Here is a 24,986-nt window from a genome sequence, read left to right as displayed (position 1 = left end):
ATAATTATATTGAAACTAATGGTATTGTGATCACTGGACCCGAAGTGCTCCCCAAAGCATACCTCCGCCACCTGTCCCGTCTCATTTCCTAACAGGAGGTCCAGCACTGCCCCTCCTCTAGTAGGTACCTCTATGCTCCTTGAGGTACCAAGGTCTAAGCGGAAGCTCAGAGGGGATAGAGCCTTTTCTGTTGCTGCTCCGGCACTCTGGAACACCTTGCCGTTGCACATCAGACAGGCCCCCTCACTGTCCATCTTCAAATCCTCCCTAAAAACATATTTTTATTCTTTGGCTTTCGACACTGGCTGAGGCATTGCTCCTGTTTTTAGTGCTTTTAATGTCTTTTAATTTTTAGTGTGTTTTTTATAGTCCTTCGTTGTACGGTTTTTAATGGTTTTTAATTGTTTGTAATAGCTTTTTGTTCATGATTTCTCATGTACAGCACTTTGTGGCAACTGTAGTTGTTTAAAGTGCTTTATAAATAAAGTTATTATTAATATTATTATTATGTATTGCTGCAAAAAACTATCCTGCACACATTTTACAAACTCCAAACCATCCAGCCCATTTACAGAATGTGTTTCCCAGTCTATGTGTGGAAAGTTGAAATCTCCCACAATCACTACCTTGTGCTTACTATTAATATCTGCTATCTCCTTACATATTTGCTCTTCCAATTCTCGTTCCCCATTTGGCGGTCTATAATACACCCCTATAAGTGTTGCTACACCTTTCCCACTTCTCAGCTCCACCCAAATAGCCTCCCTAGATGAGCCCTCCAATCTATCCTGCCAAAGCACTGCTGTAATATCTTCCCTGACTAGCAATGCAACACCTCCACCTCTTGCCCCTCCAATTCTATCACACCTGAAGCAACGAAATCCTGGAATATTTAGTTTCCAATCACAGCCCTCCTGCAACCATGTTTCACTGATCGCCACAACATCATACTTCCAGGTGTCTATCCAGACTCTAAGCTCATCCACCTTTCTTACAATGCTCCTAGCATTAAAATATGCACATTTAAGAAACCCCCCGTCTCTTATTCTCTGTTTATTTCCTTTTTTTTCTTTCTCCTCTTGTGTCCGAGTGCTTCCCTTTTCTGCTTCCTGCCTCCCATTCTGTCTACTAGTTTTCTCTATTTGAGTCCCTCGCCCCAACCATTCTAGTTTAAAGTCTCCCCAGTGGCCTTTGCAAATTTCCCCGCCAGGATATTGGTCCCCCTCGGGTTTAAGTGCAACCCATCCTTTCTGTACAGGTCCCACCTTCCCCAAAACCATATAACCATATAACATATAACAATTACAGCACGGAAACAGGCCATCTCGACCCTTCTAGTCCGTGCCGAACACATAATCTCCCCTAGTCCCATATACCTGCGCTCAGACCATAACCCTCCATTTCTTTCCCATCCATATAACTATCCAATTTGTTTTTAAATGATAAAAACGAACCTGCCTCCACCACCTTCACTGGAAGCTCATTCCACACAGCTACCACTCTCTGAGTAAAGAAGTTCCCCCTCATGTTACCCCTAAACTTCAGTCCCTTAATTCTCAAGTCATGTCCCCTTGTTTGAATCTTCCCTACTCTCAGTGGGAAAAGCTTTTCCACGTCAACTCTGTCTATCCCTCTCATCATTTTAAAAACCTCTATCAAGTCCCCCCTTAACCTTCTGCGCTCCAAAGAATAAAGCCCTAACTTGTTCAACCTTTCTCTGTAACTTAGTTGCTGAAACCCAGGCAACATTCTAGTAAATCTCCTCTGTACTCTCTCTATTTTGTTGACATCCTTCCTATAATTAGGCGACCAAAATTGTACACCATACTCCAGAATTGGCCTCACCAATGCCTTGTACAATTTTAACATTACATCCCAACTTCTATACTCAATGCTCTGATTTATAAAGGCCAGCACACCAAAAGCTTTCTTTACCACCCTATCTACATGAGATTCCACTTTCAGGGAACTGTGCACAGTTATTCCCAGATCCCTCTGTTCACCTACATTCTTCAATTCCCTACCATTTACCATGTACGTCCTATTTTGATTTGTACTGCCAAGATGTAGCACCTCACACTTATCAGCATTAAACTCCATCTGCCATCTTTCAGCCCACTCTTCCAACTGGCATAAATCTCTCTGTAGACTTTGAAACTCTACTTCATTACCCGCAACCCCACCTATCTTAGTATCATCTGCATACTTACTAATCCAATTTACCACGCCATCGTCCAGATCATTGATGTACATGGCAAACAACAGTGGACCCAACACAGATCCCTGTGGCACCCCACTCGTCACTGGCCTCCAACCTGACAAACAACCATCCACCATTACTCTCTGGCATCTCCCATTCAGCCACTGTTGAATCCATCTTGCTACTCCACCATTAATACCCAACCATTGAACCTTCTTAACCAACCTTCCATGAGGAACCTTGTCAAAGGCCTTACTGAAGTCCATATACACAACATCCACTGCTTTACCCTCATCAATTTCCCGAGTAACATCTTCAAAAAATTCAAGAAGATTAGTTAAACATGACCTTCCAGGCACAAATCCATGTTCCAATGATCCAGAAACTTGAATCCCTGCCCTCTGCACCAGTCTTTCAGCCACGCATTTATCCTCCACCTCGCTCCATTCCTACTCTCACTGTCGCGTGGCACAGGCAGTAATCCTGAGATTGTTACCTTTTTGGTCCTTTTCCTTAACTCTCCTCCCAACTCCCTAAATCCTCCCTTCAGGACCTCTTCCCTTTTTTTACCTATGTCATTGGTACCTATATGTACCACGACCTCAGGCTCCTCTCCCTCTGATTTCAGGATATCTTGGATGCGTTGAGACACGTCCGAGACCTTGGCAGCAGGGAGGCAGACCACCATCCTGGTCTCCCGACTGCGTCCACAGAATCGCCTATCCGACCCCCTAACAATAGAGTCCCCAATTACTATTGCCCTCTTCTTTTTTTCCCTACCTTTCGGAGCAACAGGGCCGGTCTCTGTGCTGGAGGCCCGTCCGCTGTCGCTACCCCCGGGTAGGCTGTCACCCCCATCCGTACTCAAACAGGAGTACTTATTTGCAAGGTGTACCGACATTGGAGTACTCACTCGTTCCTGCCTCTGCCCCTTCCCACAGATGACGCCTGATCTGACGCGTATTTCCAGCATTTTCTGTATTTGATTTAGATTTCCAGCATCTGCAGTGGATTTGTTATCATTTATCCTACATTCTCTATCATTTCCCTGTTTCACACAATTGTAGAGAGTTAACCATCCAGCAAAGCCCACACCTTGAACAATTCGCAGAAAGCAACTGGTATTTCAGGTTTCATTCATCTCTCGCCTACATTTCCTCCACACGCACCTTTATCCCTTTCCATCATCACTGTCACTTCTATCTTATAATTTCTTCCGCTCACCGCAGACTCACCCATTCATTTCATTTGTCGACCCGAATAAAACAGTCCCTGTACCCTGCACGCCCACCCTCTCATTAAATAAAGTTGCTCTTTAATCCAATTTTCCACATGGCAGTACACCAAAGTGTGGCAGGTGATAGGTGAACACAGGCAAGAGAGAAGGGGCGTTGGGCAGGTATTTGGGTGTTGAACCTAAAGAACAAAAACAAGGGTATGACCATATAGCACAACTGTTCTTTCAAGTGGTGGCACAAGACTGCAGATGCTAGAATCCTGAGCAAAAATCAAAGTGCTAATCAATCTCAACAATCATGGAGGGAAATGACAGATGACATTTTGGGAGTGGATCCTTCTTCAGACTGATGTAGTGGGTGAAGCAAATTGGAAAAGAGAGCTGGGGGTGGGGTAAAGCCTGGCAAGTGATAGATGGATATCAGAATTAAGTGCTGGAGGAAGACAGCAAGCCAGCGTGTCAGTTAAAGTGACCAGCAACCGGGAGCTCCAGCAGGCCTTGGCGGACAGAGGACGACTGCTTGTTGTGAAGGGGACGAAACCAAACATTTAGCCAAAGAATTGCTCGCCGCCCGCCAAGGCCAGCTGGAGCTCTTGGTTGCTAGCCACTCTCGCCACTGATGCTGCCTTACACACTGACCTCCCCCAGCTTGTTTTTGACCATTTTTTCAAAGGCTGGCACTGGAGGTATAGACTTCTTTGGACCTTATACTTCAGAGATACAAGGCCGCAACATGCCCTTCAGCCCACTGAGTCTGTGCCGACCAGCAATCACCCCGTACACTAGCACTATGTTACACGCTGGGGACAATTTACAATTTTACCGAAGCCAATTAACCAACGTATCTGTACGGCTTTAGAGCGTGGGATGAAACCAGAACACCCGGAGAAAAATCATGGAGTCACAGGGAGAACATACAAACTCCATCCATACAACACTCATAGTCAGGAATGAACCCAGGACACTGGCGCTGAGGCAGCAACTCTACGGCTGCGTCAGTGTGTCACCTCACACTGTTAAATTTCTGTGATTTGATACCTGTTGATGTAGGCCTGTTTAAAGTCTGGTCTCATGCTGATTGCCTGCCGATATAACTGGTCAGCCTCCTCCAAGCGAGATTCATTCCCTCGAATCAGATTTGCCAGGTTAATGTAAACGTTCAGATGATTGGGTGCGACACGCGCTGCGTACTTCTTTCCTGGTATAATCTTTCTCAAAAGAGAAAAGACAAACAAATTTGAATGTCAATCTCGGATGAGTTCCACAAAATACAGTACAGAATAATCTTTGGACTTTAGAGACACAACAAGGAAACAACTCCTTCGGCTCACCGAGTCCGTGCTGACCAGCGATCACCCCCTTACACTACCATTATCCTAAACACTTGGGGCAATTTACAATTTTACCGAAGCTAATCAAGCCAATTAACCTACAAATCGGCACGTCTTTGGAGTGCGGGAGGAAACCGGAACACCCGGAGAAAACACCCACAGTCACAGGGAGAATGTATAAGCTCCGTACAGACCCATAGTCAAGATAGAACCCGGACCTCTGGTGCTCCAAGGCAGCAACTCTACTGCTGCGTCACTGTGCCGCCCTCGAATCATTGGCACAATTCGATATTTTGGTGGAATATGTACAGGTTCTTGATCAGTATTCATAAAAAAAGGAACACAGCTTTTGGGCATGTCTCCAATTACCTCAATACACAATACACATACTAATTTCCCAGTACAGACAGCATGGTGGCACAACTGGTAGAGCAGCTGTCCCACAGCGCCAGAGACTTGATTGCGATCCTGACCTTGGTTGCTGTCAGAGCGGAGTTTGCACGTTCTCCCTGTGACTGCGTGGGTTTCACTTGAGTGCTCCGGTTTCCTCCTACATCTCAAAGACATGCGGGTTGGTAGGTTAATTGGCCTCGGTAAATTGCCCTTTATGTGTAGAGAGTGGACGAGAAAGTGGGATAACTTAGAATTTAGTGTAAACAGGTGATCGATGGTCGGTGTGGACCCGGTGGGCCGAAGTGCCTGTTTCCATGCTGTATCTCTGGACAAAGTTCCCTGTCCACAGAGATGTGCATCCACATATCAAAGCAAATGTTCCCTCATCTGTTGCAATCATGTCAACATTTCATACACGGCAACAAACATCATTACCAGGGTAGACAGTCAGAACCTTGTTCCTCACGGTAGAAACATCAACGACGAGGGGGCATAGGTTTCAGCTGAGAGGGGGCGAAGTTTAAAGATGTGCGGGGCAAGTTTTTTTTCCACACACACACACACACACACACACAGTTGTGGGTGCCTGGGGTAGTGGTGGATGCAGATACGAAAGAGGCTTTTAGATAGGCATGTGGATATGCAGGGAGTGGTGGGATATGGATCACGTGCAGGCAGACGAGATTAGTTTAACTTGGCACCATGTTTGGCGTGGCCATTGTGGACCGAAAGGCCTATTCCTGGGCTGTTCTATGTTAATTATGTTTCTGCAACTTTGTAAAGCTTAATTATATTTAGAAGGAATGCAATAACAAGGAAATGGCTGAGACAATGTCATTCTATTATTTAGGAAGGGTGGGATGGAGAAACCCAGCAATAACAAACACTAAAGTAAAAATCTGTCATTATTACAAATAGCAGCTAAACAATTAAAAAAACATTTGCTAATCGGAAAAATCCAATGTGACTTTAGTCATGTGATTTTTCTTTAATCCACTGCAATATTTTGGAGAGTTCATTAAATTTCATGGGGAGTGACTGTTTATTATTAATTAAATCTTTACAATGCGATTTTTGGCTTTGGTCTACTGAGCCCACGTCGACCACCGATCACCCGTTCATACTAGTTCTATGTTATCCCACTTTCTCTTCATCTCCCTACACACTACGGACAATTTACAGAGGGCCTATTAACCTACAAAACCACTCGTCTTTGGGATGTGGGAGGAAGCCGGTGCACCCAGAGAAAACACACGCGGTCACAGGGAGAATGTGCAAACACCACACAGACAGTTCCCGAGGTCAGGATCGAAACAAGGTCTATGGCGCCGCACCACTGGGCCACATGAGAGATATCCAAATATCTGGATTTTTCTGATCTGGATCTGACTGAACCCGAGTTTAGTTTATTATTATCACATTTACTGAGGTCCAGTTGGCGTACTATCCAGTCAAAGAAAAGACTATATCTGATTACAATCAAACTGTCCACAGTGCACAGATACAGGATAAAGGGTACAACATTTAGTGCAAGACAAAGCCATATAAAAGATAGTTCAAAGGTCTCCAATGAGGTAGATGGGAGGGCAGGACCGCACTGGCAGAAACCTGCAATTCCAAACGGCCTAGAGTATTTCATTGTCCGTGCAGTGAGAAGGGATCAATTGTGGTGAGAAGATCACCTGGCGTGCTGCGGCCCCAAACAGCGTGGTTGGCTCAGCCACCGCAGAACGGGGAACCTGCCCGCAGAGGGAAGAGGCGAGCTCGGCCCAGGCTCACCCCTGAAGACCACGAATGGGAGAGGAGGATGGAGGGGGTTGGCGACAGCGGTGGACGCTGGACAAAAGTCCTGGTAACAAGAACAGGGGGATTTACCTTCTGCACCCTCATGGTTGGCTGCGGGAGCCTCCTCCCCCACCCCCCCCCGGAACATGGGCTGAAGAGGAAGTTCAAGGAGAGGGATATTGGTTCGCAGTACGACCGGAATTGAGGCGACGGTTGCGACGGGCCTATGTGGCCAGGCGCAGCTGGGAATGTGAAATGGCGCCAAAATGGCATATGGCTGTTGTATACATTCTGTGTTAACCAGGGCAAGGTCCTATTGTATGGTCACAGTCTAGAGCGAAACAGTATTTCGCTCTACTTTGATACATGTGATACTATAGAAACCTTTGAACCATTGTCACATGTACTGAAACAGAACAATAACATTCTCACTTGATGCATCATAACAGGTCCGTAAACCCAATGCTCATAGATAAAAACCAAGGGTTATGCACAATTGTTGTGGCACTGTTGGTTTTGGCTACTTAAACTGAGTAAAAGGGAAGGGCCAGGATGCAGAGTTAATGCCAACTCTAATAAAAGGGAGAGTGCATTTAATGTCTTGATGACCGCAAGCTCCTGACTTTCAACCAAAGATCATTTAAGAAAGGTTTTGCGACACCTGATAACATTAAACTGATTACTCATTACACAACGAATCATATAAAAACTGAAAAGCATCATACTGCGGAAATGAGTCACAGTTACAGGATTAGAGACAATAAACCAAAGCTGGGGGGGATTGAGCAGAAATAAGCACACGGTATTTCTGAGGACAGTAAATGCTGCAGTGAAACCAAGAGTTTCTGCCTAACAAGTGCCAACTTGGCTCAGGAGCTCCCTAACGATGTAAACAGTCAAAATACCTGTGGCATGAGAGACTTTGCCAGCATGTAGGCATCTTCGGCTTCTTTGGTTTTGTTCAGGTTTTTGTACGTTCTTCCGACATTCATATGGGCACCAATATCATCTTTGTGATAAATAGATAAAACAATAATCACACTGCTACAACAACATTTTGCAGATAGACACAAAGTGCTGGAGCAAATCAATGGGTCGGGCAGCATCTCTGGAGAACATGGATGGTGACTTTCCAGGTCGGTTGCTTCTTCAGACTGATGGCGGGGGGGGGGGGGGTGAGGAAACGTCAGGGCCGGTAGCAGATGACCTTAGGCAGAGCGGTTCTCTGATACCCCAATTGTTGCCTGGGCCAGCCCTGATTTGTCCTTTAAGTTTAGATTAGTGATTCAGCGTGGAAACGGGCCCTTCGGCCTACTGAGTCCGTGCCGACCTGTACACTGCTTCTATCCTAAACACTAGGGACAATTTAACGAAGCCAATTAACCTACAAAACTGCACGTCTTTGCAATGTGGGAGAAAAACGGAGCACCCGGAGAAAACCCAAGCGGTCACAGGGAGAACGTACAAACTCCATACAGACAGCACCCGTCGTCAGGATCGAAAAAGAGTCTGGTGCTGAAAGGCAGCAACTCTACTGCTGCGCCACTGAGCCACCCTGTTCGTTTCTTCCTTCCAGATTTCCCCTAAAATGAGTCTGAAGAAGGTTCTCGACCCGAAACGTCGCCAGCATCTCCGTGCTGCCTTATCCTGAGTTTCTCCAGCATTTTATGTCTATAGAGTCAGATTATACAGCTTGGAAACAGGCCCTTCGGCCCAATTTGCCCACCCCGACCAACATGTGTCATCTGCACGTTCCACCTACCTGTGTTATCCCTCTAAACCTGTCCTATACATGAATCTCTGCTATCATTGGTATAAACCAGCTTCAGCAGTTCCTTTTTATTACCAACATTTTGCGAGCATTTACACTTTTCCAACCTCCAACCAGGATGACTGGGTGCTCCAAGCTCGCACATTAAATTCAAGCAACTTAACGCAGCTACAAATCCACTATAATTTGGGACAGAAACACAAACACGTAGAAACATGTGCAAAAGCATGACTGACAGCTGGCAACTATACAGTTCCCAAAGTGTTAAAAAAAAGTTAATTGTGGAGTGAATAAATTATTTTAGCGCACCAATTTTAAACCAGTTTTCCTGGGTCAGATTTGGCAGCACAACATAAGTAGATCGCGTCGCTACTCTCTCTATCTCTCTCTCTCTCACAGTGTGAAAGTAGACATATCCAACATGTCAAATGCTCTCTCAATCAGTGGTAAATGATTCAATTATTCATTCCTTATGTCTGCAAAAACCGCACAAGGGAAACGCCCAAGGAAACCGCAAAAGCCATCTGCACCTGTACGAAAAATGTGTTACCTGGTTGAACTCTTGTGGCTTGAATGAAGTACTTCAAAGCCTTCCCATAGTTGTGCTCATTTTCCAAAGCATGTCCCACGTTATTCCAGAGTTTTGCGTTATTTTTATTGACCTTCAATTAAAAAAAAATTCAACATTGTCGACATTTGGCACACTGGCCTTCACTCAAGCCATTGTGAATAGAAGTTAGACGCAAAGTGCTGGAGTAACTCAGCGGTTCAGGCAACATTTCTGGGGGAAAAGGATAGATGACGTTTTGGCTCAGGTCCTTTCTCTCCTTAAAAGTTGCCTGCCCCACTGAGTTACTCCAGCAATTTCTGTCTATCTATTGTATAAATCAACATCTGCAATTCTTTGTTTTTACATTGTGTATAGAGACTGGGTTGTTGTGTTGCAATTGTGCAAGACCTTAATGAGGCTTGGAGTATTATGTTCAGTTTTGGTCACCCAGCATCATGAAAGATGTCATTAAGTTGGATAGGGCGCAGAGAAGATGTACGAGGATGTTGCCAAAGGGGCCTGGGATCCTGAGGTATAGGGACAAGTTGGATAGGCTCAGACTTTATTCCTGTGGGAAGCTGAGCGGTGATCTTATAGAGGTGTATAAAACCATGAGGTGAATAGGAAAGGTGAATGCCAAGAGTCATTTCCCCCACGGTTGGGGAATCGATTATTAGGGAAAGGGAATGACTAAACAAAAGGTTGAGGGGCAGCTTTCTTGACACAGTCTATGGAACAAGCTACGGAAGAAATGGTGGAGGCAGGTACAATAACAATATGGATAAGAAGGGTCGAGAAGGATATGGGCTATACACACACACATATGGGACTAGCTCAAACAGGCACTTGCTCAGCATGAGCGAGCTGGGCCAAAGGCCGAATGACTGTAAAGTTTGGCTTTACGACAGCACTTTGGCAGTTAGAAAATAAAAATCCCAAGTTTTAAATGATTGCACTCACAGTCATTTCTGAACCAAGGTTTTCTTCCCAATTGCCATAAACTAATAAAATTTCATGGTACCTTCAGACCAGACATGAAGAGTGTGTATTCAGACTCCCAATCCCAATTTCGGTATATTGTTTTACTGGTGTGGGCAATAAGTAGAATCGTCAGACCAATCCAAGCCAGCTTCTTTAGGTATCTGAAAGAAAAATGAAACTTGTCAATGAACTGGCAAAATGCGCAGAATATTAGTTCTTACTACAAGGAGGCACAGTGACGCAGTGGTAGATTTGCAGCCTTACAGTTCTGGAGACCCAGGTTCGATCCCGAGTACAGGTGCTGTCTGCACGGAGTTTGCACGTTCTCCCTGTGACTGAGTGGGTTTTCGTCAGTTCTCTGGTTTCCTCCCACATTCCAATTACATGCAGGTTTGTAGGTTAATTGGCTTCTGTAAATAGTCCCTAGTGTGTCGGACAAAACTAGTGTGTAGGTGATTGTGGTTGCCGCAGACCCGGTGGGCCAAACTAAATCTAAAACTACTACAAATAATAGGCAGTACTTGACCCAAGTTGCTTACATAATTATAAAGCACTCATGAAAACACGATTCACAATTGTCATCTATGTAAAACAGCCTAGGGCAATGTCGTGTGGTACATCATTGGAGAGGGCTTCAGGTACCTTGCTGTTACTAAGCGTTCATTCGGTCATTCAATTGTCTCTCAATTGTCCAGGAAATTTTGGCATATGCAAAATGGCTGCCTCGCTTCCCACAGTACAATGCCACAAAACAATTTGCTGTTTGTGAGATGCATTGGGAATCCTGATGTCTTAAGGGGCCTCAAAGAAATGCAATCTGGGCTTTTTTTTTTTACTGTTGACTGAAATGCCTGTGCAAAATGATTTTATCCAGCCCCAGTGCTGGAGTCACTCAGTCGGTCTGGCAGCATCTCTGGAGAACATGAGGTTGGGGTCCTTCTTCATATTGAATCAGTTGGTGTGTTCTTGTACACAGCCTAGTCAGAGCCTAATGATATAAATTATTCTGATACCATAATATACACCATGTCGTGCACTGGGTTTCCTTTCTCTTTTCGCACTGGCTGCTGTAGTCGTGTATGGTTTGATCTGACTGTATAGCATGCAAAACAAACTCTTTTTCACCATATCTCACTACGCATAAGGACAGCGCGGTGGCGCAGCTGGTAGAGCTGCTGCCTCACATCACCAGGAACCCAGGCTCAATCTTGAGCTCGGATTTTGCACGTTCTCCAGACAAGAGGAAATAAATGTGTGCAGTACAGCAAAGGTGATTTGGAGCACTGTGAATAATTGAGGTCAATGGTATAAATAAATTTAAGGGAAAGTTGGATAAGCACTGGGAGAAAGGTGTGGTGGGATGTATTAATGGAATTGGATGAAGCAGGAGACTTTTGGCAGACATAAACCAGAGCATGGACTAATGCCCCTGTCCCACTTAGGAAACCTGAACGGAAACCTCTGGTGACTTTGCACCCACCCAAGGTTTCTGTGCGGTTCCCGGAGGTTTTTGTCAGTCTCCCTACCTGCTTCCACTACCTGCAACCTCCGGCAACCACCTGCAACCTCCGGAACCGCACGGAAACCTTGGATGGGGCGCAAAGTCTCCAGAGGTTTCCGTTCAGGTTTCCTATGTGGGACAGGGGCATAAGGATAGATGGACAAACATAATTGCATTAGCTAATGCATTAGCAGAAGTATTCCAAGCATAATTCTGCATCTGGGACACCAGATTTTATGTAAACCATTGTATTTACTTTAAAGTCCTTAATATTAATAATCAACAACAAATAAATTGGAAGTGTTTCCCAAATTTCCATTTAATGCAAGTTCAAAGCACCACTACAAAGCCTGCTTCATTACATCAGCTTTTCAGGGCCATTACAGATGGACAACATATGGGATACAAAATAAAAATGTTTATTCTCCAAATCAATCAACAATGTAATCTGTTGCTGATTTGTTTGCACATGCACCAGCAAAGTCACTGTTCCGTTCACAGAGTCATAGAGCATGGAAATAGGCCCTTCGGCCCTACTCATCCATGCCGGCCAAGATGCCCCATCTAAATTTGTCCCATTTGCTGTGTTTGGCCCATATCCGTCGATACCTTTCCAATCCATGTACCTGTGCAAGTGTCTTTTAAATGCTGTTACAGTACCTGCCTCAACTACCTCCTCTGGCAGCTCGTTCTAATACCCACCACCCTCTGAGTGAAAACATTGTCTTTCAGGTTCCTATTAAATCTTTCCCTTCTCACCTTAAACCTATGTTCTCTGACCTTTCCTTAGTTATAGATACAGATGGTAGGTACGTTGAAAAGATAGAGAAACATGGAAGAGTTAAAGGGAAAAAAAACTTCAATCAAGCCAATTTAGTTCTACTGCCCCATTTTAAATTCATTTTGGACATTTCTTATCTATGACTACTGTAAAAGTAGGGCCTTTTTTTAAATAACAGGAAACTGGAGTAAATAAGCGTAAAGAAATGAACAGGAGAAAAAAAAATAGTAATAGAAATGAGTTGGACTGACACCATTTTGAAATATCTGCACCTCACGGCTGTGAAAGAGTTGGCTCCGAGATGGTGGATGTGCTGGTTAGGAATTTCCAAAATTTCACAGCTTTCACAACAGTCCACAGAGATTACAGGTAGCAAATGTAATCACACCACTTTAAACGGGTGAGAGAGCCACCAGGAAACTACACACCTGATATCAAAAGAACAAAGTTGCTGAAGCTCTTTTTAAAGAAGTGATAAGAAGTTGCTTGATAATAATGATGTGATTAAGCTAAATCAACGGATTTCCAAAAGGTAAATTACATTTGACTAATTTGATTGTGATGCATTTAGACTTTAAGATCTCCGTTAAGGTTCTCACTGCCGCAGACGGCTGTGGAGGCTAAGTCAATGGGTATTTATAAAGCAAAGATTGACAGGTTCTTGATTAGGAAGGGTGTCAAAAGTTATGAGGAGCAGACAGGAGAATGGGGTTGAGAGGGAAAGATCGATCAGTCCTGATTGAATGGCAGAGTAGACACAATGGGCTGAATGACTAATTGAATTTAGAAGGTGTCACACAAAAGATTTTTAGGGTGGCACATGTGAGGCAACAGTAGAGCTGCCACCTCACATTGTCAGAGACCCAGGTTCGATCATGACCTCAGATGCTGTCTGTTTTAGGGTTTTATTGATGGGTCAATTAGCCTACAATACCGCAGGTGTTTGGGATGTAGGAGGAAACCGGAACACCCGGTAGAAACCCACATGGTTACAGACAGAATGTGCAAACTGCTCACAGACACATTAAAATTGTAAATTGTCCTTTGTGTATAATATAGTGCTTGTGTACAGGGTGATCGCTGGTTGGCGCAGACTATGTGGGCCGAAGGGCCTGTTTCCGCACTGCATCTCTAAAATCTAAATGTTAGAATTTTATTTTTGAATTTTTCCAATCATTCTAACTTCTTCACTGGTAAGGTAGGATTCAAACCCATGTCTTTGGATCCAAGGTCCACACTTCTAGATGTTGACCCAGGAATGTTACTTTACTTTGGCCTTCAGCGGAAACAGGCCCTTTGGCCCATCGAGTTCACGCCAAACAGCAATCACTGTTCACCAACAGTATCCTACACACTAGGGAAACTCTTACAATTTTTTACCGATGCCAATTAACCTACAAACCTGTAAGTCTCTGAATTGTGGAGAGAAATCAGAGCACACAGAGAAAACCCATGTGGTCACAGTGAAAACGTACAAACTCTGTACAGACAGCACCCATAGTCAGGATTGAACCGGGGTCTCTGGAGCTGTAAGGAAGCAACTCTACCACTGCCACCCATACCCACTAAACCATACTCGCTTACAGGTAGCAAGCTGCAATGGTCCAGCTTAAAGCGAGGCCAGCTTCATAATAGCAAATGCAAAATCTGACAGCTCCAGTTTACCCTTGGGCCCCGATCCCCGCCCAGATTTAGTGTCTGTCCATCAAACAACAGTCTTTGGGTCTGTTGCTTTTCACAATTACTAGAAACATCTGTCGCCTCGAGTGGTGCCTCTCCTTTAAACGCAAACTAGTCCCAAATGTGGAAAATACTCCGTCCCCTGAGGTGTCACAGGTTGAGGCGAGACCTGATAGAACTTCACAAAATTATGAGAGGCATCGATAAGGTAATCAGAACCTTTTTTCTCCCAGGATGGAAATGTCAAAGATTAGTCTAGCTTTAAGCTTTTTTTTAAAAACACAAATGGCAGTGGATGGCTGAAACATGCTGCCAGGATGAGTGGTGTTTTATGATGGTGTTTAAGAGGCTTTAGTTATTGTGATGTTGTTTAAGAGGCTTTTAGATCGGCACATGGATATGCAGGGAATGAATGAATGATCTGACGATCAAGTCCAGGCAAAGGAGATTAGTTTAACTTGGCATCATGTTCAGTGCAGACATTGTGACCTGAAGGGCCTGTTTGTGTGCCGTGCTATTTGTTCTATGTTCTCTGTTTCCAAGTAACCCAAGGAAGAAAAAGCAATTTTCCGACTTTGCATGAGAGATTTCTGACTAACAGTCTAAAAATAATTGGATGTACAACTTATTGAAGAAAAATTCATCCAAAGCAGGATGAAATTCATTAATGTGTTGCAACCATTGCCACCTGCAAAGCAACTTCTCTTCTTTTTTTATTTTTTATTTTTGTTTTAATATATTTTTTTATTAAAGGTAATCAATTACAATGCATCAAACAACTTTATATCAAATTAATTCAATTTGCATTAAGTAAAACACTAGTAATACTTATCTACTATTTTTTTAGAAATAATGATAGAGAAAGAATAGAACAGTTATAAATCATTAAGAGAGTGATTAAATAATAATTTGATTATATATAAGAAAGAAAAGGGAAACGAACAAAAAATTTGAGTAACCACAATATGTATTATTAATAACACTACTACAAGTGATAATATCAATAAAGACATATATGTTAATTCCAATATAAAAATGAATTATTCTCACCAAATCCTGCAGGGTGTACGCCGAGCTGTGTTGCCAAGAACAGCTACTTCTCTAAATACTGTATATATGGAGACCATATCTGTTCAAAAGAATTATACTTGTCCAATAGGACAAATCTAATTCTTTCCAGATGTAACGTCTCCATCATCTCTGTTGCCCACATTTTGGTTGTGGGGGATAATGTTCCCTTCCAAAATTTCAATATGATTTTTTTCCCAATTATCAAACAGTAATCAAAGAAATTTCTTTGATTTACTGTAAGTGATAGATGTAAATCCGGAATTCCAAATATTATTAGCTTTGGGTTAGGGTCCAATTTAACTTTGATGACTTCAGAAATAACTTTAAAAATTTCTGCCACCTGCAAAGCAACTTCTCTTCTATCGAACCAGCTACACTTCACGCTGCCTCAGCACGGCCATCAGTATCATCAAGGACGAGTCTCACCCTGGTCACGCCCTCTTCTCCCCTCTCATCAGGCAAGAGGTACAGAAGCGTGAAAACACACACCTCCAGATTCCGGGACAGTTTCTTCCCTGCTGTTATCAGGCAACTGAACTAACAAACACCAACTAGAGAGCGGTCCTGTGCTACCATCTACCTCATTGGACGCCCTCAGACTTTCTCTTACACTAAACCTTATTCCCTTTATCCTGTATCTATACACGGTGGAGGGCTTGATTGCCATCATGTGTAGGCTCATCACCGACTGGGTAGAACGGAACACAGGACAATAACAATAAACCAAACTGATATGCATGAAATAGCTGTTGGTAGACATTCCATCCAACTGTTCTTCATCAAAACTGTGGAATTCCGCCACCTCATCAACACCCCAGAGAATATTTTTTGACTAGATCTGCTTGCCTTTGGCTGAGACTGAGCAAATATTGGAATTGTCAGAATAGGTCCACTCAGAGATACACGTGTGATTCCAAGTATCAAAATGGCAGCTCAAATTGTTCTAAAGATTTAGTCTACTGGACTTTACTTGCCATGGTCCTAAACAAACCAAATTTCTTCATGGTTATCTCCCTCTATCTTCATCTTTACCATCGGTCAACTTTCCTTCCAAACTCTTGATCACCTACCCTAATTTCTTACCATAGCTTGGTGGCAAATTATCTTTGACATAGCTTTAAGTTTCAGAGAAATAGCATGGAAACAGGCCTTTCTGTCCATTCAGCCCTCGCCGACCAGCAATCACTCAGTATACTAGCACTATCCTACACCCTAGGGACAATTTATAATTTTACCGAAGCCAATTAGCTACAAATCTGTACTTCTTTGAAGTGTGGGGGGAAACCGGAGCACCTGGAGAAAATCCACACAGTCACAGGGAGAACGTACCAATTCCGTACGGACAGCACCCATAGTGAGGATCTGGTGCAGCAACTCTCCTGCTGTGCCACTGAGCTGCCCCAAGCTGTTAAGTATTTCTGCATGAAAGGTGCTGAGGACTTAAACCCATCGAGTCCATACAGGATTCCAGCAGGGCATTCTCATCATCCTCCTTTATCCCATAGTCGGCCTGCAACCTCCCTTCTTTCACACCGCAATCATTGTCCCCTGGTTTGCTCCACCGCCTATGTATGCTAGCAGGTAGTTTACAGGACTACATAACCTGGCTTCAGCATGCGAGTTGAAACTACAGCACCTGAGGAGACCCACGTGATGACAGGAAGCATATGCAAACTCCACACTCCTAGGGTAAGGGAGTCTAAATCTAGAGGGCAGAGATTGAAGGCGAGAGGGGATTCATAGGAGACCCGTATGGTGGGTATCTGAAACAAACTGTCAGAGGAGGTAGTTGAGGCAGGTCAACAACAAAATGTGGAGGAAAGAACTGCAGATGCTGGTTTAAATCGAAGATAGACGCAAAATGCTGGAGTAATTCAGTGGGTCAGGCAATATCTCTGGAGAGAAGGAATGGGTAATGTTTCGGGTCGAGACCCTTCAGTCTGAAGAAGTTGAGACCCTTCTTCAATATAAAGAAGGGTCTCGACCTGAATAGTCACCCATTCCTTCTTTCCAGAGATGCTGCCTGTCCGACTGGGTTACTCCAGCATTTTCTGTCTACCAGGTCTATAACAATATCTGAAAGACATTTGGACAGGTACATGGATAGGAAAATTTTTGAAGGATATGGGACAAATGGACTAGCTCAGAAGGGTAACTTGGTCAGCTTACGCGTGTTGGGCTAAAGGGCCTGTTACACTGCTGTATACTTCCATAAAGACAGTACCCAAGGTCAGGATCAAGTTGCATGACTGGGGATGTGAGGCAGCAATGCTTATAGCTGGGCCACCATGTTTTCCTAGTTGTGGCTTGGCATCAAATTGCCTCTGGGAATGCTGCGAGGTGTTTTGGCCCAATTTAGAAAGTTCACCAAAAATATATATAAATAAATAAAAATAAACTCTGCACGCTAGCTGTAGTGCTGCCAGCAGTCCTCGGGAACTGCCAGGAAGGCCTCCACTCCTATAAGGCATCAGCCATTTACAGGTCACCTCTTGTACTGAATGTGAACAGTGGGACTCTCATTCCAAAAGGATGACAGCCTTACGGTGGCATATTGGAGAAACAGGCCCTTCAGCGCATTATATCCGTCCTCGCCCTCAAATAGCTACACAGGTCCTCCCCAGGTTTCGACAGGATTTCGTTCCTGAGGAGCTGAACAGTTCGCAAGTGGGAAATAAACAAAACGAGTGCGTGGGAGAGATTAGCTGAAACAGTGGTGCAGGGAAGAACAGCAGACTATTGTTTACACCAAAGATAGACATAAAATGCTGGAGTAACTCAGCCGGTCAGGCAGCATCTCTGAGAATAGGAATAGGTGACATTTCAGGTCAAGACTCTTCTTCAGACTGAGAGTTGGGGGTGGGGTGGGGTGGGGAGTGAAATTAGAGGTATGAAACGGTTCAGAACAAATCAGAGCCAGCACCGATGACCAAGGGAAAGTGGAGCCCACAATGGTCCATTGTTGGCTGTGGAAGAGGTGATAATGAAGGGATGTATGGATGCGAACAGTAAAACTAGCAAGGACTAGAGAGGGGGAGGAACGGAGAGAGAGAGAGAGAGAGAGAGAGAGAGAGAGAGAGAGCATGGACTGAGCGGAGGTGTTCCGCGAAACAATGACTGAGCCTAGGTGCAGAGGCAACCGCAGAACCAGCGGTGACAGGAGAGCCCAGCTGGCATGGGGCGATAGTGTATTCGGTGTTCGGAGTTTTGTCTCCTTATGCGAGGAAGAATGCTCTTGCGCTGGACTGCTGAGTAGAAGGGTCACCTGACTCGTTCTTGAGAAGGCAGGACTGATGTATAAAGCAGCTAGGCGAGCGTGCGGATCAAGTGCAGCCTGCGGCAGCTGCATGGTGCAGCGGTGCAAGGTGCCAACAGGATCACGCTGGGCCAAGTGAACCCCTACTTCATCCATCCAGTGCCATCAGGACACCAGGCCTTAAAATGAGAAAATAATGAATTGCCCATCTACTTGAACAGCCTTTACAGAGACATGGAAGTTGAAGGATGGCACCGGAACATAGTAACTCTTTGCATGCTGTTCCAGAAGAGGATCTATTGTACTCAAATATAGTGAAATTTGCCTGGATAGCCTACAGAACAAGTATTTTACTGCATCTTTGCACATGTGACAATAAATTAACTAGAGCCTGGGTGAATTAGGGTTATATTCATTGGAGTTTAGAAGAATGAGTGTGGATAGCTTGAAAACCTACGGTATTCTAAAAGAACTACATAGCTTAGAGATACAGCACGGAAACAGGCCCTTTAGCCCATCGAGTCAACGATGACCATCGATCATCCATTCACACTCCTCAGCTATCCCACTTTTGCGTCCACTCCCTACACATTAAGGGAAATTTACTCACAAACCCGCACATCCATGGAATGTGGGAGGAAACTGGAGCACCCGGAGGAAACCCACGTGGTCACAGGGAGAATGTGCAAACTCCACACAGACAGCACCTGATGTCAGGGCCGAACCCGGTTCTCTGGTGCTGCAAGGACACTGGAGGAGACGGGACACACTAAATACAGGAAGAATGTTCTGGAAGGAAGATGGGGAGGCAAGGAGAGGGATCACATGGATATGGGGCAGGCTATTGAAGAGTGAAATGAGAACAAAATGTTTCCCCCAAGATTAATGAACCTGAGTAATTATCTACCAAATATCAAATTATTAAATACATCCAAGGGAGAATTAGAGATGTTCTTGGGGATAAAGGGTTCTGGAATTTTCTCCTCCCCAAATATTCAGTGAATTAAAAAAAAAAATCATTTCTATCTGCTTTCTACTCTGAGCCAAGAATGCTGATGAGAACGGGTTAAGGTTTGAAGGAAACGAGATACTCCTCAATTCTTGGATCATAATGATCTTGCAAATTAAAAAAATCTGGCAAGCAATATTATTATGAGTCAGTATTTTCAGAAGAATATTTGAGGAGGGATATTAAGCTGAGTCACATCCTGAGATTTTGGCCAAGTGATTCACAATGGACAAACGTGGTGCTATTTTGTAAAGCAGGATGGAAGGATCCCATAAAAATGTATTTATGCTGTTTACTTGACAACCAGCAAAATTACCCAAAGAACTTGGCAATAACCACATTTTGAAATGTAGTTCGTTTATTTCATTATAAACTATGAGTCCGTGCAGCCAAATCATACATCAGCAATGTGATAATAACAGATCAGCTATTTATTTTCCCCAGTGATGTTATCTGGTGGATAAACTAAGGCGACACAGTGGTGCAGCTGGTAGTACCGTTGCCTCACAGCACCAGAGACCCGGTTCAATCCTGACCTCAGGTGCTGTCTGTGTGGAGTTTGCACATTCTCCATGTGACTGTATGGGTTTCATCCGGGTGCTCTGGTTTCCTCCCACATCCCAAAAAGGTGCGGGTTTGCAGGTTAATTGGCCTCTGTAAAATTGCTCCCTAGTGTGTAGGGTGGGGATGAGAAAGTGGGATAACAAAACTAGTGTAAACGGATGATCGATGTGGACTCTGCGGGCCGAAGGGCCCGTTTCCATGCTGTATGTCTAAACTAAACATTGTCCACATTGTAAGTAGTGAGGAAAGTTCTCCAAGATTTTGATTGAATGAAAAGTGGGTAGAGCACAGGATTAATCTCAACACAGTTTGGGGTGATGCATTTTTAGAAGTCAAATAGCGGTTGAACATTGTAAAATGGCAGGGCACTCGGGAATGTTAATTAATAGAAAGACCAAGCGGTCTGAGTCCATAATTCCCCAAAAGTGGCAAGTCAAGGAGATGAAGTGGTGGAGATAGAATATGGCACGCTTCCCTTATAGGTCTGGGCATAGATTACAACTTTACAAAATACAGGTTAGGATGTAATTGGACTAGTGTGCGCAGTTCTGGTTGAATTATGTGATTGGGAGGACTTGATAAGATTCACCAGAATGTTGGCAGGATTGGAGGAATTTAGTTGTGGGGAGAGATTTGATAGGCTACGTTTGTTTTCCCTGGGGCAAAGGAGGATAAAAGGTGACCTGATAGAAGTGCGTAAGAGTATGAAGCATAGAGGGTGAACAGTCAGAATCTTTTTCCCACAGGAAGCGTACCAAAAATAAGAAGGCATAGGTTTAAGATGAGGGGAGGAATGTTATCCCAGTCATCCCTGGGATCATTCTCGTAAAACTCCTCTGGACCCTCTCCAACGCCAGCACATCCTCCCTCAGATATGGGGCCCAAAACTGATCACAATGCTCCAAATGTGGTCTACAAAGTAGTCTTATAAATGTAGTCTTGTAAAGCCTCAGCATTACATCCTTGTTTTTATATTCTAGTCCTCTCAAAATAAATGTGCGACGCCATAAGGTCAGACTGGATAGGCTAGGACTTTCCCGAGAGTGCAGGAGGCTGCAGGATGACCTTACAGAGGTCTATAAAATCATGAAGGGAATAGACAAGGTGGATAATCATGGCCTTTTTCCCAGCATAGGGGAGCCTAAAGCTAGAGGGCATAGGTTTAAGGTGAGAAGAGAGAGCTGCTCCAAGCATTGAGCAGCGAGAAGAAAACAGCTTTTGCAATTACTTGGACCTACCAAGACATTTTCAGATTAGCCAGCCAGCCAAGAACAAAGCAAAAACCGTGGGGACAAAATGTGATATTAATCATCCAAATACATTGCAGTAAAGCCAAAATATTATGACCACTGGAATTCTAAATTATAAACAGAAAATGTTGGAATCACTCAATTAGGTCAGGCAGCTTTGGAGAGAGGAACAGTTAACATTCCATCTGACTTGACAAAATAAAAACTTGGAAGTGGTTCGCAAGACTTTAACTTTGTTTACCTCACCTCAGATGCTATCACACTTCAGCGGGTTTAGCCCTTTCTATTTAAACTTGCTTTGTAGAAAAGGTTGGGCAAATACTTGGGTGGGAAAGGTGCACGTTTATGAGGAAAAGACAGAGCAAAGGGGAAATCAAATAGCTTCTTCCAAAGGGCTGGCACTGAAATGATGGGCCAAAGGACCTCCGCCCGAGCTACATCATTCTGTGAGCCAAGAGTGTCAATGTGTTTTTTTAAAAGTCCAACTAGAACCAGATGCTCCTGGATGTCTGTGAATTAGCTATGCTGAGTTTTACAACTAACTTTGTAGATAATAAAAATATACTCTGGTGTTATCGAGATCTGTTCAGACTTGCCAACAGTGCAGATTGAGGAGTTGTGAAAATTAAGTTGATCCTCATCTTGTGTTTGAATATGACCGCCTGTAGTAATTTGCTCGAGTTAGCGGGAGACATGCTAAAAACACGGATGTTAATTCCTACTTTTATTAACACAGCACACACTTTATAACCTTTGATGTCGATAACACCATTCTGGACCTCAAGACATCCCAAACCGCAGTAAGCTAATGAAGAATATATTGAACTATATTCAGTAACAAGTAGGAAACACCAGCTTACCATCAGGTCACAACTTGAAATATATTCTACGGGTGGCTACGGGTGCTATCTGTATGTAGTTGGTACGTTCTCCCTGTGACCGCATGGGATTTCTCCGAGAGCATCGGTTTCCTCCCACATTCCAAAGATGTGCAGTTTTGTCGGCTAATTGACTTCTGTAAAATTGCCCTTAGTGTGCAGGATAGAACTAGTGTGATTACTGGTCGGCAAGGGCTCGGTGGGGCGAAGGGCCTGTTTCCATGCTGTATCTCTAAACTAAACAATACAGAGCTATTTGTAACTCAAGTTTAACATTTAGTTAGACAGTACCTTGTTCCTGCTATCTTCTTCCATCCATGGGCAACCAGCAAACAGAACCCCATGCTCGGTACATACAGCACTCTCTCTGCTACCACGAAGCCCACAGGGAAGAACAGGTTTGATGCCGGAATAAAGGGCAATACCATGAAAGAAAGTGCCTAGAAGAAGAGAGCATAGTTTGAATCATTCCTAAAATGGAAGATCTGCCAAGCAACAAAACAGGTCAGACAGTGTCCTTGCAGAACATGGATAGGTGACGTTTCGGATTTGGACCTTTCTTCAGAATGATTGATGGGGAGGGGGGGGGGTGAGGGGGAAGGGAGGAAAGAAAGCCAGAAGAAAGGAGGAGCAGGACAAAACATGGCAGGTAGAACCAGAGAGCACAGCCTCAAAATAAAAGGACCTAGCCTTAGATTTGAGAATAGGAAGGATTTCTTTAGCCAGAGGGCGGTGAATCTGTGGAATTCATTAGCACAGATGGCGACAGACGCCAAGACATTGGGTCTTTTTTAACGTGGAGATTGATAGGTCCTTGATTAGTAAAAGCGTCAAAGGTTACTGGAAAAAGACAGGAGAATGGGGCTGAGAGGAAAAAATATCAGCCATGATTGAATGGTGGACCAGACTCCATAGGCTGAATGTCCTAATTCTGCTCCTATGACTCCTGGTAACAGTTGAACACAGATGAGGGCAAAAATTTGCAAATCACTATTCAGTTCAGATTCAGTTCAAGAAGATAAGTTGGCAAAATATTTCATTGCACCTGCTTAAATGATTAGTTGAGTCAGTATTTCTTATTTAGCCTTAATTAGCTAGTTTCCAAGAGTCAGCCTGAATGCTTCGATGATAATGTGACTTCTGGGTAAGTTTGTAGCACTCAAGCCTTTGGTCTGAGACTTAAGTACCAACATCTCTGCTAATGCCTTACACAATGCCTCCGGGGTGACACAGTGGTGCAGCTGCACACTACAAAGACATGCAAGTTTGTAGGTTAATTGGCTTCTGAAAATTGTCCCTAACCTGTAGGATAGATCTAGGGTATGGGGATCGCTGGTCGGCAAAGACTCAACGGGCTCGCCGTATCTCTAAATTAAACGTGACGTCTTTGAAATCTTACCATTAGTACAACTTGAGATGATTCTCCAGGGTTGCGAAGGCTGTTAAGGATCAGCAGGGCCACTAAAACGTAGAAAGCAAGAGTGGCGAGGTTTCGAACGTCCAGGATTGATTCCACAAGTGGGACTGTTCCCATTGTCCAGTCACAGCACAATTCTGATGGATTCAGAAGGAGCCAGCCATTCAAGGGCAAGAGGTAGTTGAACGTGAGCTGTCTTGAGGGACTCGCACTCACAGCAGCTGGATTGTCAAATCTGCCACAGCAAATTCAAAAAGTATCAGCAAAGTGTAAAGATCAATCCCATTAATGATAAAATAAAACCTGCATTTACACTGTGCTTTGCCCGAAAACAAAGTACCCTATGGAGTTTGACAGAGTGCTTGTTGACCATATTTTACACCGGGTTTTTACTCAGCCAGAAATTACAACAGATGACTGATGAACAAGGGGGAATAGAAGCATAGAAAATAGGTGCAGGAATAGGCCATTCGGCCCCTACAAGCCATTTAATATGATCATGGCTGATCATCCAAAATCAGTACCCTGTTCTGGCTTTTTCCTCATATCCCTTTATTCCATTAGCCCTAAAAGCAAAATCTAACTCTCTCTTGAAAACATCCAGTGAATTGCCTCCACTGCCTTCTATAGCAGAGAATTCCACAGATTCACAACTCTCTTGGTGAAAAAGTTTTTACTCATCTCAGTCCTAAATGGCCTACACCTTGTTCTTACACTGTGACCCCTGGTGTGGATTCCCCCAACATCGGGAACATTTTTCCTGCATCGAGCCTGTCCAATCCAAGAATTTTATTTGTTTCTATAAGATCCCTTCTTATCCTTCCAAATTCCAGTGAATATAAGCCCAGTCGATCTATTCTTTCACCATATGTCAGTCGCACCATCAAGGGAATTAAACTGGTGAACCTACACTGCTCTCCCTCAATAGCAAGAATGTCCTTCCTAAATTAGGAGACCAAAACTGCACACAATACTCCAGGTGTGGTCTCACCAGAGCCCTGTACAACTGCAGTAGGACCTCCTTGCTCCTATACTGAAATCCTCTCGCTATGAAAGCCAACATGACATTCTCTTTGAAACTTACTGGATAATGAAAGGCCTGGATAGAGTGCAGTGTATGGCACACAGTCCCACATTAATTTTATGTACTGTCAATCTTAGACATTTACAAACATAATTGAGAGGGGAATTACCAAATCCTCCTCCTTTTGGCCTGGATAGAGTGGATTTGGAGAGGATGTTTCCACTAGTGGAAGAGTCTAGGATCAGAGGGCACAGCCTCAGAATAAAAGGACATTTAGAATGGAGATGAGGAGGAATTTCTTTAGTCA

At 43.9% G+C, this 24,986-nt stretch overlaps 1 protein-coding gene across 3 annotated transcripts in view; it reads right to left on the bottom strand.

Moving 5' to 3' along the window:
* The window catches only part of tmtc3 (transmembrane O-mannosyltransferase targeting cadherins 3), a 56,283-nt gene that overhangs the window by 9,978 nt on the left and 21,319 nt on the right, over positions 1-24,986 (bottom strand). For all 3 annotated transcript variants that reach the window (XM_033038019.1, XM_033038021.1, XM_033038020.1), the window contains 6 exons: positions 23,638-23,890; positions 22,530-22,678; positions 10,289-10,409; positions 9,268-9,379; positions 7,852-7,955; positions 4,476-4,645 (listed from right to left, as the gene is read on the bottom strand). In XM_033038019.1, the coding sequence (XP_032893910.1) occupies positions 4,476-4,645; positions 7,852-7,955; positions 9,268-9,379; positions 10,289-10,409; positions 22,530-22,678; positions 23,638-23,890 (909 nt within the window). The remainder of the gene's footprint in view (positions 1-4,475; positions 4,646-7,851; positions 7,956-9,267; positions 9,380-10,288; positions 10,410-22,529; positions 22,679-23,637; positions 23,891-24,986) is intronic.

The sequence above is a fragment of the Amblyraja radiata genome, chromosome 19, assembly GCF_010909765.2.
Source record: "Amblyraja radiata isolate CabotCenter1 chromosome 19, sAmbRad1.1.pri, whole genome shotgun sequence".
NCBI classification, from domain to species: Eukaryota; Metazoa; Chordata; class Chondrichthyes; order Rajiformes; family Rajidae; genus Amblyraja; species Amblyraja radiata.
The sequence above is the reverse complement of the archived record's forward strand: the minus strand, read 5'-3'. Positions and strand labels throughout refer to the sequence as shown.